The sequence below is a fragment of the Centruroides vittatus genome, unplaced genomic scaffold, assembly GCF_030686945.1.
Source record: "Centruroides vittatus isolate TY-2023 unplaced genomic scaffold, ASM3068694v2 contig_474, whole genome shotgun sequence".
In the NCBI taxonomy this organism is placed as follows: domain Eukaryota; kingdom Metazoa; phylum Arthropoda; class Arachnida; order Scorpiones; family Buthidae; genus Centruroides; species Centruroides vittatus.
This window is the reverse complement of record NW_027122266.1, coordinates 462,869-476,351: the sequence shown is the minus strand read 5'-3', so window position 1 is coordinate 476,351 and position 13,483 is coordinate 462,869. Positions and strand designations below refer to the sequence as shown.

At 29.4% G+C, this 13,483-nt stretch overlaps 1 protein-coding gene across 1 annotated transcript in view; it reads right to left on the bottom strand.

Moving 5' to 3' along the window:
* The window catches only part of Brr2 (U5 small nuclear ribonucleoprotein l(3)72Ab), a 60,115-nt gene that overhangs the window by 43,007 nt on the left and 3,625 nt on the right, over positions 1 to 13,483 (bottom strand). Inside the window, exon 2 of the mRNA XM_067273328.1 lies at positions 3,016 to 3,179. Coding sequence (XP_067129429.1) covers positions 3,016 to 3,179 — 164 coding nt within the window. The remainder of the gene's footprint in view (positions 1 to 3,015; positions 3,180 to 13,483) is intronic.

The following is a 13,483-nucleotide window of genomic DNA, read 5'->3' as shown; positions in this document are numbered from 1 at the left end:
GATATAAACAGAAGTAAAGTCTCTTGATAATTAGCACTGAGTTCGGTGTTAATACAGCTTTTCTTGTCTCGCAAGCACTTTCGACGATTATAAGTTCTTCATCTTCAGGCAAAAAAGAATGAATCTGAAGATTTTTCGAATGCCCGAAAAAGCTTGTTGCACATTAACAACGGAATTACTGAACATTAAAATTTAAAAATTGCCAAGAAAATTTTCCGTTTTCTACTTGGAACACTCTGCATGCTCTATTTTTTCAAATTCATTCTTTTTCACCTGAAGATGACAAACTTATAATCGTTGAAAGTGCTTGCGAGACAAGAAAAGCTGTATTAATGCCGAACTCAGTACTAATTATAAAGAGACTATATAACTTTGATGCGAGTTTTTTATTTATCTATTTCTACAGAAGTAAAAAAACCTCAGTAATAATTTCTAGTTTAATGTTCAGAGTTTGTACTTATCTACAAAATCTTCGTCTTAAAATTTGTGAGTCTAAGTACCATATATACTAATGTATAAAACAAGGTCCAAATTTCAGTCTGTATTTCATGTGTGGTGGCTCTTATTAATTGTACAAAATAAGCACACCTTAAATAACTTAACTTCAGCAATAAATTTTAATGGATCAAAATAAAAATTTAAACTCAAAGGAAATAATAAAATAACGTAACATAAATATAAAGTATAAGTACTTATAACATTGTAGGACTAAGCAAAAGTTAAGAGTTTTTACAATGATTTTCATGCTGTCAATAGAGGCAGTGTCCTTGTGGACACTGCCTCTATTGACAGCACTATGGACACTGTCTCTATTGCCATGTACAGAGCCATTTATTTTCTTTATGAATTATATGTATTTTATTCATGTTTATCATTAAGTTATTTATAGTGATGGGATGGTATCAAAATTTCTCTTGATTCCAATTCTGCTGAAAACTCCTGATTCCAATTCCTTTGAATGCTTTCTAAAGTTTAGTTTAGTTCTAAACTAAACTTTAGAAAAATTAATGATTTATGTCATGAGCATGGTCCATTCATTAATTAATAAACAACAAGCTTAATAATGAAAAATGATTGGAAAAACCAGAACCAATATTTCGAAAGAAACCCAAAAATTTTCCATTTCTATGTGGATATGCATGCTTTTGTTGTGTACTACACAACAAAAAAGTATACATATCCACATATAAATGGAAGCTAAGCATAATATTCTTGTACAGTGCAGATGATGGGATAGTTCTTAGTAGTTCGTGGAATAGTTCTTTGAATAAAAGGGAATTAACTAATTCCCTTTTAGATGAATATTTAGACTTACTCATCTTAAAAAATCAATTTCTAAAACTCAAAATGACAGTAAACTTAGCACAAACAAGTATTTTTACTTAAAATCAAGTGAATCGTGTTTGAAAATTTAATGTAGTACAGCATCATCTGTGAATCATAACAACCTTCATAATTGTAATGAGAAAGTCATCTTATCATTATAGGTAAATTTACTGAATATTAAAAATAATTTTATATAATATTTTTTTGATTAAAATATAATTTTGGTTATATTTTAAACCATTTCACTGACACTTAAATATTTTTGTCAACCACCAGCTTTGATTTAAAATTACCGGTCAAGTTGACTCAATGTCACTCTATCGCCCCTAAAATGAGAACTGTTAGTATTGACGAAATGCAACTTCTCCTTACACCAACTTCACGAAAGAAAATTCCTCCATGACAAACATCACCTCATGTATGGAGGGTTTCACATACTCTCTGCTTTGTCAACACAAAAGTTTCCAATAAACTAATACTTAATTGTTAATATCGTAATTTAAAAAAAATTTAATCTTCAACCAAAACAAATGATTAATTTTATTATTAAATATGGAAGAATCATTTTAGGAATCAGAAATTGTGACAAATTTGCTCATTTTTTCAATTTGATTAATTGTCCCATCACTAGTTATTTATATTTTTATTTCTGTTGAGTTTAAATTTTATGTATGTTCTATTTTTTTTAGGATGCTTTGTGTTCTTTTTAATTTAAATTTTATATTGTTCCAACTGATGAAGACCTAAAAACTTATTCTTTAAAGCTGGAACTTTTTCCAAAAAACTGATATTAAACTGATCTTCTTACATGTTTTTAGCACTTCAGATATAAACGAGAAGAAAATGTTTTTGGCCTTTTTCAGGGACCAGTGTCAGGCTTTTTATCAAAGAGTTTTTAGCTTTGATAAAAAGCCTGACACTGGTCCCTGAAAGAGGCCAAAAACATTTGCTTCGTGTTCATATCTTAAGGGCTAAAAACATGCAAGAAGGTCAGTTTAATATCAATGTTTTTCATGAAGACCTATATGACTAGGTTTGAAAATGTGTTTGGTTCATTAGAATTTATTACTAGAGTTATTAAAGGTGTGCTTATTTCATTCAGTTACTTATCCAGTTTTGCAAATTCTTATTGGTTTTATAAAATGACCCTCCCAAATTCTAAACCTACAGATCAAAACCAAACTTGAGGTCAAGCTGCAACTCCATGTTTGTATGATATTACTCAAAATTATAAAAAGTAAAAATTTTAAATCTGCTTGTTTTTATGTATTATCATATCATTGTTTTTCCATAAACAAGTTATTCTACTATTATTCTATCAACACACAAATAAATACTCAATCTAAAATATTATTTCGATCAACAGAATATATTTTTGCAAGGGCCTATAAATCTGGATTTAGCTAAAGCCAATGTATAAAAAATATTTATAAAATGTATAAAAAATATTTATTTTCACTAACTGTACTACTATTAAACTAATTATAAAATTAATTATGCCACTTTACACTGATCATTATAAGATAGCAATTTACTTCTGTCATCTATTGAATTTTATAAACTGGTTCTAATGTACTGCAATGCAAATTTTTCAATACTGAGTACTGCTAAAGCTTTATTGTTTTTAAAACTCATAATAACATTAATTAAAAATAACGTCGGTAACATCTTCATTATTAAAATAATTACTTTGCTTTCTTTTCTTCAGATTTTGCAGGTTTTGTTCTCTGATAACGATCTCCCATTCTAGATCCTTCCAACTTCCCAACCAATGATACAACTTCACCGGTAGCTTCATCTCTTGGTCTTCTTTCAATAAGACGTGTATCAGCTTGAAGTACAAGATTTGAATTCTGCAATGTTAAAAATTTAACTTTAAACATAAAGTAACAAATTTATCAATTGATTAAAATTCTTTACAGGAATTACTACTATAATCAATATTAAATCAAATAAAAAAAAATTTTTTTTGTTGTATACACAATGTATAGAATATATAGCTGCCATCAAATATGAATCATGTATTAAGATAGATTAATCATAATAAGCAAATTTTTAGAAAAATCACTTTAATCAATTAAATATTTTCCATTTTTAAACTTTCAATATTGCAATTTATATTAAGATAGTTTTGTTTTAATTAAAAAATTATCTGAAATGTTGAAAGTTTTGAAATTGGAACAATATATTTAGATTCTAATATATCCAAACAAAAAAATTAGATGTAAAAAACTGTACCAAGTAAAAATTATAACAATTTAGATGACAGTCAAATTTTTTAATTGGTGCAATTTTTTATATCGCAGATGTTTTTGGTTAATGATTTTTATATAACAGATATTTAATATTTATACTGTATTGCATAGATGTTAGTACTGTACATTAATACAATAAAGTCATAAAAACAATGCTGTGTAGAAATGATGATATTATTTATGCTAAGTTATTTATGTTTATGGATTAACATAGATCAGATTGTGTTATTATATCAAGACCTAAGATGATCATGTACCGAACAGTTTGGTCAGAGCTTGATGATAGATGCCAATTGAACACTTTCAATATGTCATTAGTAAAATCATTATAAAAAGTTTTAATTCATGTAAATTTGAGATTTTGATACTCAACAACTTTATGAATAAAAATCTTTTGTTTCAATTTTATCTTTATAAGCATAAAATTAAGCAATAAAAATAAAATAACTCTATGGGAAACTTCTGTGAACTTTGACCTATTGACCGAAAAGTTTTGCAAGTATCTCACTGATAATGAGATGGGCTTAAGTTTAAAATTTGAGCATTCTAGATCCAGTAGTTTTTATCTACAAGTGTCTGCAGTGCCAAGTGAAGAAAAACAACAACCACTAAGCTTTTTTGGCAATTTTTGCACTTTTCAATTGATTGTATTTTGGCAACTCCTTTATAGAAAAAATCCAGCAATGAGTCGCTTAACTTTCCTGGCAACATTTAGTGGTGCCATCTGTTATGATATTTTATTAAAAAACTTTTTATATTTTTAACTATTATAAAATGACAAAAAGCTTAATTTTGATGGTAGGGATAATTTTATAAAAAATTATAAATGCTAATAAGTAAAATTGTCATCAAGTCCAACCCTACTGCAGATACACATGACCCTTTACCTCTCCACTTCTTGATCTTTTACCAAAATTTAATAGCATCTATCTCCTAATAAACAAACTTTTCTGCAAAATTTCAGAAATTTTCAACAAAAAGCACAGGCATTATTAAGTTTCAAAGAGAAAGAACAAAATCATGCCACCTACCCACCAACAGCCATACATGCAAAAACCCCTAAAATTTTTTTTTTTTTTTTTTGCATTTCTTGATTTAAGGTCCTGAGTCCAAAAATGTAAAAATCTGGGAGGGGGTCGTTGTCATATTTTCCCTGTTATACATAACAGCCGAGAAAATAAAAATCTGAAATTTTGCACACTATCCAAGAAGAAAATTATCTTTTGAACAAGATATTCTGAATTTTTGTATGTATGTATGTATGTATATATATATATATATAGATACATACATACATACATAGTCAGTGAGTGACTTTTTACTTGGTGTGGAGTCACTGCCAGATATTCTACAAATATTCTGATCTAAAGTAATTTTTATGCTTGTTAGCAGATTTTATAAACTGAATTAAAAATTCTATATTTACATTTCTATTTCACACTGTTTCTAATAATTTAATGCATCATACTTTTGAAAGTATAATACATATATTAAAAATCTTTGGATTCTGTACAGAACATACAAAATTTATACTGTGTCCATAATGTTAATTTTATTTTACAAATCACTCTCGAAATACATTTCTTAGGAATTTAACAAATTTATAACTAGACAAAACCAGGTTAGAACAATATGAGAATCATCAAATATCATTAATAATCAAATTGTCTTCATATATATTTGTAGGTATTTCAAATTAAAAGACATTCTAAATTTTCTAGTACTTTGAGAAATTTTTTTATTTAAAATAATTTTTCCTATAAATTTTTTGTTTTTACTTGCATTTTTATTTACTGTTAATGAAATTGAAATTATAAACATTCTGTTCTTAAATTATTGCATTCAAAATTTAAAAGCAAGAAAATGACAAGTTTAAAAAACTTGCATGAACCTAAGTTGTTTTTATTTATTTTTTCACTTTGTGACACTTTTTAATAATTAAATTATTTCAGTAGCATTTTTAATTCAAATTATTGTCTTAACAAATAATTTTGAGAAATGATACTTGTTCAATGAAATTTTTAGTTATTAAAATGCAAATTACTAAAGAAAACAAAAATAATACTAATATTCAAATGCCTTTGTTATTTTTCATAAACTTCATTATTAGGAATCATTTAATAATGATTTACTAATAATGTTATTTATGAAAAAACAAAATAAAAACTTGTGCAAGTATGTAATAACAATTCCTTATGTAAACTATAAATTTGGAATAACTTATCCATTTTTTTCCTGCATATGTATGCATGAAAAGAAATTGAATGGGCAGATTTTCTGTTATACACGTGTTACTTATTTAATTCTGAATTTCTTTACTTCTTTTTTTTTGAAACTTGTTTAACTTTTAAAAATAGAAGGTATTAAAAAAAATGTAGAAAAATCATTAAAAATTTTTATATTAGAAATTTGATGATGGTAAACTTTTCACTATGGAAAATTTCAAATAAATGGACATTCCAAAAAGTGCAATATAAAATATACCCATACACATTAAAGAAAAAAAATATTGCGATTAAAAAAAAAAGGATTTCTGCACCCAAGTAAACTGTAAAACAGTTATAAACAAACACAGTTATTCTGACAATTAAACAAAGATCTGTGGCCCAAAAACACCTGGATGCTGTTATGGACAATGAATCTTACTTTACACTAATAGAGAGGTTGCGGCCAAAGTTTTCATCTCTAAAACGTGAACGTAAAACATTGAACGTTGCTATCCTGTAAGCCTAGAAGTTTGACAATGGCATTTGGAACATTGAGCATGATTCCAATGATGTTCCAAACACCATCGTCAAACTTCTAGGCTTACAGGATAGCGATGCTCAATGTTTGACGTTCACGTTTTAGAGATGAAAACTTTGGCCGCAACCTCTCTAATAATTCTGAATAGTTACAATACAAGGACTAAAAGTTTTTACTGTGATGAAGGAAAGAATGTTATGCCAAAATGTTCAAATGTCATGCAAAGTTTCCAATTAAAGTTTGATTTGGGTGGACATAAACCATAATGGATGATCTTAATGAGATCATAAACTGTAATGGGTGATCTCTAGAATCATTTAAGAATCAGAAATCATGATAAATTTCTCTCAATTCTGATTAATTGTCCCATCACTAATAATATCACAAAACATTTTATTGAAGTGGAGTATTAATTAACAAAGCCTGTTTTATATGGCTTACAAAATTGTGTTCACTCTCAAAATTTGATGGATTGATTTTAATTAAACTTTGCCATTTTCCATTAATTGTGATGAGGAATCCAAAAACATAATAAAAAATAGGGGTCCATGATTTCATTTGCAATATACAGTAGGATCAGAGTGACAATGTCTGTGCTCCCTGACACAACTGAGTCCACCTAATGGAACTGAAAAGTCAAAGATAAAAAAAAAATCAACTGGCATTGACTGTTTTGATGTCTCGCCATGCCAGGCTGGTGCTAGCCAAAAGAGCAATATGAGTAAAACCAAAAGTGTGTTGGTACTCAGCAGAAATAAATCTTAACCATTCAGGAAGATTAAATCATCTTTTTTTTAGTGTAATTTATGTGTACACCTTTCACTTTTGTTTATTGTACAAACATTTATTAAAAGAAATGTGGATCTCATAACAAAATACAATACAAATATACACAAACCAGTCAAACCATCATGGCTACTCCTTGTCAATGCAAGAATTCCAAATGACAAACAGCATCATATCAAGGTCATCAAATAGGTATATAACAGCTGACAGAAGATTGCACAATCAGTAATTGTTAGTGCAAATGGTTAAAACAGCAGATTCATTTGCTCTAACAGAGGCCAAACTGAATCACTAACATATATCACAAAGGTTCTGAAACAGCAAAGTCCATGGGATGTCCAATCTGCAGTAGTATCTATCAAAGGCGATCCAAACATGGCAAAACAATGAACTGTCAGCAAGGTGTGGGCATAGGCTGTCTTATCTAGTATGAGGGGGAAAAAAAAAAACAGGTAGGCTACTATGGCACATCTCTTTGAGTTTCAATACTAATAATGATGCAAGTGCATTGGAATACACTTTTTCACTGAATATTTTTAAATTTGGGTCTATGGAATCTACGGAACTTGTGCTTTTATTAACAATGTTCATCACCAATGCATCTGCAGTGGGCACATCAGTATCAAAATCGGACTATTGGGAAATAAAAGGTTTCCTGGTCCGACAAATCACAACTCATAAATCCCTTGACATAAATCCAATTGAGCATTTACGTTTGAGTTGGAGAAATGGGTTTGTGATGCATCACCTAAATCACATACTTTGTAGGAAACAAAGGATCTTCTGGTTCTAGTTCTCACTAGACACCTTTCAAAATCTCATAGAATCCTGTTTTGGTAGCAAGAAGAGAATCAACATCCTATTAAGTACTTGGTCTCGATATTTTGGCCAATTGGTGTATATCTGACAGACTTCATTTGATCCATTAGAATATAATGTGTAATCTAAATATATAAAATTATTTGTCCTGACTGACTGACTGATTGATTCATTATTGCCCAGAGCAAACCACTGAACCTAAAGAAATGAAATTTTGGTAAACAGGATAAAATCCATCTTAAAAAACAAAGTGTAGATAAATATATCACACTAACCTTATGAAGCTTTGCAAAATTTTAACTTATCACAAACGTTTTCAGTCCGCTTAGGACCTTCAGGTGGAATTCTAGTAGTGAAAACCTTTTCGTTCTAATTTCCATTTCGAATATGTTCAAATTTTTTGAATTTTCTTTTAAATTTAAAAGAAAATTCAAAAGTCCTAAGAGGACCGAAAACGTTTGTGATAAGTTAAAATTTTGCAAAGCTTCATAAGGTTAGTGTGATATACAGTTAGGATATGTCATGGAAACGCACACTAAGAAGGGATTTTTTGAAATTCCCCCGCGGGAGAACATTAAGGCTTAACACAAAGAACCGCTTCTACTGTACTATTTTAGATGCGATATTTTGTTTTTAAATGCATTTTAGTAGGGTATGCCATGGGAATGCACACTAAGGGGCCGTCCATAAATTACGTAAGGTATTTTGGGATGGGTGGGGGTAGGATAGGGCTTACAATACCGGGATTCCGGGATCCCAAATACCGGACGATTTTTGTCCGTTATTAAAAACTGGTATTTATGTAAAAATACCAGTATTTTGGTATTACATTAGTTGATAAAAATTGAATTTATGCACAATATAAATCTAATTTAAAATAATATTAATTAATTACAAGAAATTTTTTTTGAAGATATACAAACAATTTCATTGTATTAAAATCTATATCAGGCACATTTATTACACATACCGAGCCGAGTATGGCACCATCGAGAAGTGGCGGTGTCGGCAATATAAAGCAATTGTTTATGTTTTACGTCTACTACCCAATGAATAGGTCTCGTTTATACAAATACATAAAGTGTGTAACACAAAAATTATTAAATAGTTTAGATTAGATTGTTTAATTTTGCAAATCAGCTGTAGTGTTTACAAGTAAAAATTATATTTTATATTTTCAATTTTATTTTTCATTCCGTTGTGTCTTGTGGTGTGTGGATTATGTGCACTTGTTTTCTGGTTTTATTTCTAATAATTGAAAATTATATAACGGTATTTAAATACTGATTAATCCATATGAATTATATGATACGGTAAGTTTATATTTGTATTAATGTAAGTTAGAGTGTAATTAATTTACAAATATTAAAATTAATAGGCATAAACTGCTATACCCCCTGAAAGATGAATACATTTACGGAGCACCGAAAAGGACAGGACGAAACTTCAGTTTGGAATCATTTTTTGATTGAAAAAAACGGACAGGTTGCTAAATGTAAAAAGTGCGCGAAAGAAATAAAGTGTACAGGAGGATCCACAAGTGGCCTTCATACTCACTTAAAAACGATACATGGACTAAATCTTAAAAAGAAATGTGAATCCCCCCATGATGTCGAATCAAGTGTTTCTAAACAGCCTAAATTGTTAATAACAAATTATTTTAAAAATAATAAAAACGAAAAACTTTCAGAAGTGCTTGCCCGAATGACAGCTCGCAATGGTTTGTCTTTTAATATTTTTATAAAATCGTATGACATAAGAGAAGGCTTGAGGGCAAGAGGATTCAAAGACATACCAAAATCTGAAGTCACTATTAGAAATATGGTACTTGAATATACAGTAGAAGCATCGATAAGTGGAACGCCGGTAAGTGGAATGGCCAGAAAGTGGAACGATTTTCAGTCGGACTGTGTCGTGCTGAATCGAATGTTTTTGATACTAAATTTACTTCTAAAGTATAATTTTCATGTTTTTATATTCTTTAATATATTTATTTTGTTTGTACAAAATGCAGAAATAATTTTTAATGATACGATAGCCTCGATGATTATTATAAAAATTTTCGTTAGGCTTAAACTCAACGAAAATTCAACACGAAGCGATACGCAACGGAGAAAAATTTGAACATCAGACAGGTTAATGTATTTTTTCGTACAAAGTTGGAAACTGGAACAAATCATTAACTGGAAGGACCCCAGTCCCCAATTGGTTCCACTTATTGACGCTCTACTTGAATATAGTAAAATTATTAAACAGTCTACAGTGCATGAAATTTCTAGACTGAAATCTGAAGGTAAACGTTTCAGTATCACATTTGACAAATGGACATCTATTCGTAATCGGCGCTACATAAACATTAATGTACATTCTGTTGGAGGAACAATGTGGAATATCGGATTAGTGCGCGCTTACGGATCCGTTCCAGCAGAAAAATGCTTATCCCTTGTAGAAGAAAAATTGAAAGATTTTAATTTAGATATATCTAAAGACATAGTTGGAGTAACTACTGACGGTGCGTCGGTTATGGTAAAATTAGGAAAAATTATAGAGGCTGAACATCAACAATGTATGGCACATTGCATAAATTTAGCAATTACTGATGTTTTGTATAAGTCAACTTTGAACCCGAGTGTGGATATTGATGTTGTGGAGCAAAATTATAATGATGACGATGTTAATGATGTTGACGATGACAACAATGACGACGATATCGACGAAGAAGATGGTTATGGAATTATTATAGAGTTAGATGCTAGTATTACTACAAGTAATATAAATATTAGACATACTGGTATATCATCTCTAGTTTCAAAAATTTGGAAAGTAGTGAAAACATTTAAAAATTCATCTTCTAAAAATGATAAATATTTACAAAAGTATGTGAGAGAACAATTAGGTAAAGAAACAGTGCTAAAATTAGATTGTCAAACAAGATGGAACAGTATGTTATTTATGTTAGAGAAATTTGAAGAAATTAAATTTTGTATTCAAAAAGCGCTTATTGACATTAGTTCCGATATTCATTTTTCTGACGAAGAATTTAATTTATTATCTTCAATTATTGCTGCTCTTACTCCTGTAAAATTAACAGTAGATGCATTATGCCGAAAAGATGCAAATCTTTTGACGGCTGACGCTTCTTTAACATTTATGTTAGATACTCTTTCCCAGCAAAAATCTGCAATTGCATTAGAATTATTGGAAGCATTAAAATCTCGAATTTTACTGCGACGAACTGAATTATCACAAATACTTCAGTATCTGCAAAAGGGCTCACAAGATGTTGGAGAAGTATTTAAACGCATATCCAAATTTACAATCATTAAAAAAATTGTAAGCTTAACTAAACGGCTCACACATGAAAATCTAGAAGATACAAAAGATATGGAAGTTGTGCAAGAAACATCCCTTCCAATATCTTCCCAAATTAGTAATGAAACAGTATTAGAATCTGACAAAGTAAACGTAAACGCATTAAAGAAAAAACTACAGGCAGCAATAGACGAAACACTAAATACTTCACCCGTGCCTGCGTTTAAAAAAATTCCAGGTCTGGAACAAAAAATAAAAGATGAAATTACTTTTTTTGAAAAAACAGGAACAAAAGGAACGTATTTACAAAATGTGTATGATTTCTTAATGACAATAGTGCCGACAAGTGTAGAATCAGAAAGAGCTTTTTCGGCGGCTGGTTATATTTGTACGAAAATTCGGTCCTCGCTTGATGATGAAACGATTGATTGTTTATGTTTTTTAAGAGCATACTTTAATAAACAAAATGCAAGTTATTAATATTATTTCATAAACACTTTCAATTTAATTATATTTTTTGCTTCTTTAATTATATAATGCCATACGAACCTATTATATGTAAAATGTAACATAGAATTTAATATGTACTTTTTTTTACTTGCACGTTTTTTTGTATCTATCTACTCCTACTCTCTATGTAATAAAATAAATAATATCTACTCATTTCAGAACAATATTTATTGGATTTCATATATTATTTGTTAACAAGTCAATATAACAACTGAGGTAAGTAAAAATATAACTAGTAAATTTTTTAATAATAATACCGGTTTCCCGATATTTCAAATTTCAAATATCAAATGCCGGTATTCAGATTTTAGTTCGGTATTGTAAGCCCTAGGTGGGGGTCAAGGATTTCTTACGATTTCTTACTCAGAAGTGGGGGGTAATAGATCTCGTCTTACATAATATTCTTATTTTTATTTTTTGATCTCATTGAGTGGTGGAGTTTTGAATTTGGCTTTAATTGGGTAGTTTCTGTTAAGAATGCTCATTGTACTAACACCATCTCATGTGACATGATAGAATAATAAATGTAAAAATGCAAAAAATAAACTTAGATGATGTTTACCAAAGATTCTTCAAGTCACATAAAAAAAAGCACATGCCAACAAGAAAAGTGATAACATTCAAAAAGATGCAAATCTTGTATGGACCAAAGCAAAAGCTCTATACGGCACTGATATGAAAAGGTTTACTACTTTTATACTACGTATAAACCATTGCGACACTCAAGATAAAAATAGAAAAGTTGGCTTATTGTTGTGTTTTTAGTAAGGTACTTACTAAAATATGACAATAAGTCAACTTTTCTATTTTTATGTAAAGTAGTGAACCCTTTCGTATCAGTGTCATATTGAGCGTTGTATATTAAGTTGCTTTTTATACTTTTTTGTTTTTTTATCAATAAAGTGTTATGAACTTGATATATATATATATATAATTATTATTTTTTTTAATGAAACAATCATCATAACCTAGTCAATCAAAAGAAAGAGTCTGAAATCGTTGCAAAAATAATAAGTAATTTGGCCCCTAACCATGATGATAATACTCTTCTTCCTACTGCAAAAAGCATCAATGTTAAGTTTACTGTAGAAAATAGTATATCTTTGCCAAAAGCTCATAAAAAAAAAAAAAAAAATATATATATATACAAAGCTCCAGCTCAAGATGAGGCTGCTGAAAATGTTACAAGTTTAAAAAATAAATTGAACATTCAGCTTTTAGCTTGACATGCCAATCTAAGAGGAGACACGTCATTAAATGACATTAAAAAAACCAAAAATGAAGTAGGTATAGCCAAACAGAAATTGTTAGAAAAAATTCAAAAAAATGCCAATTACCAACAAAAATTCAGAGCTGCTTGAAAAAACAAGCTGAAATCGATATGTGAATCTAATGTGGCTGCAGCTTCAATTTTGAAATTAAAAAGGAAAAGAAGAAAAAGGAAAAATGCTGGGAGATTGCACATCGAAGAGGAGAGCTGGTTTTGTTACAAACTATTACGGAAATAGCTTCTTTCGGAGGTGCAACGCACGATCATCGCTGCACAGATGAAATAAGTGCATGAAAAACTCTTGACGAGTTGCATACAAAGCTTTTGGAAGAAGGTTTCAAATTTATCTAGAAGCACTACATATTTGCGACTTTTTCCGTGAAATTCTAATACCATTGAAGGAAAAAGACATGTAACAACCACTCCTGTGAAATTATGCCAAGCTCAAAATGATAACCAT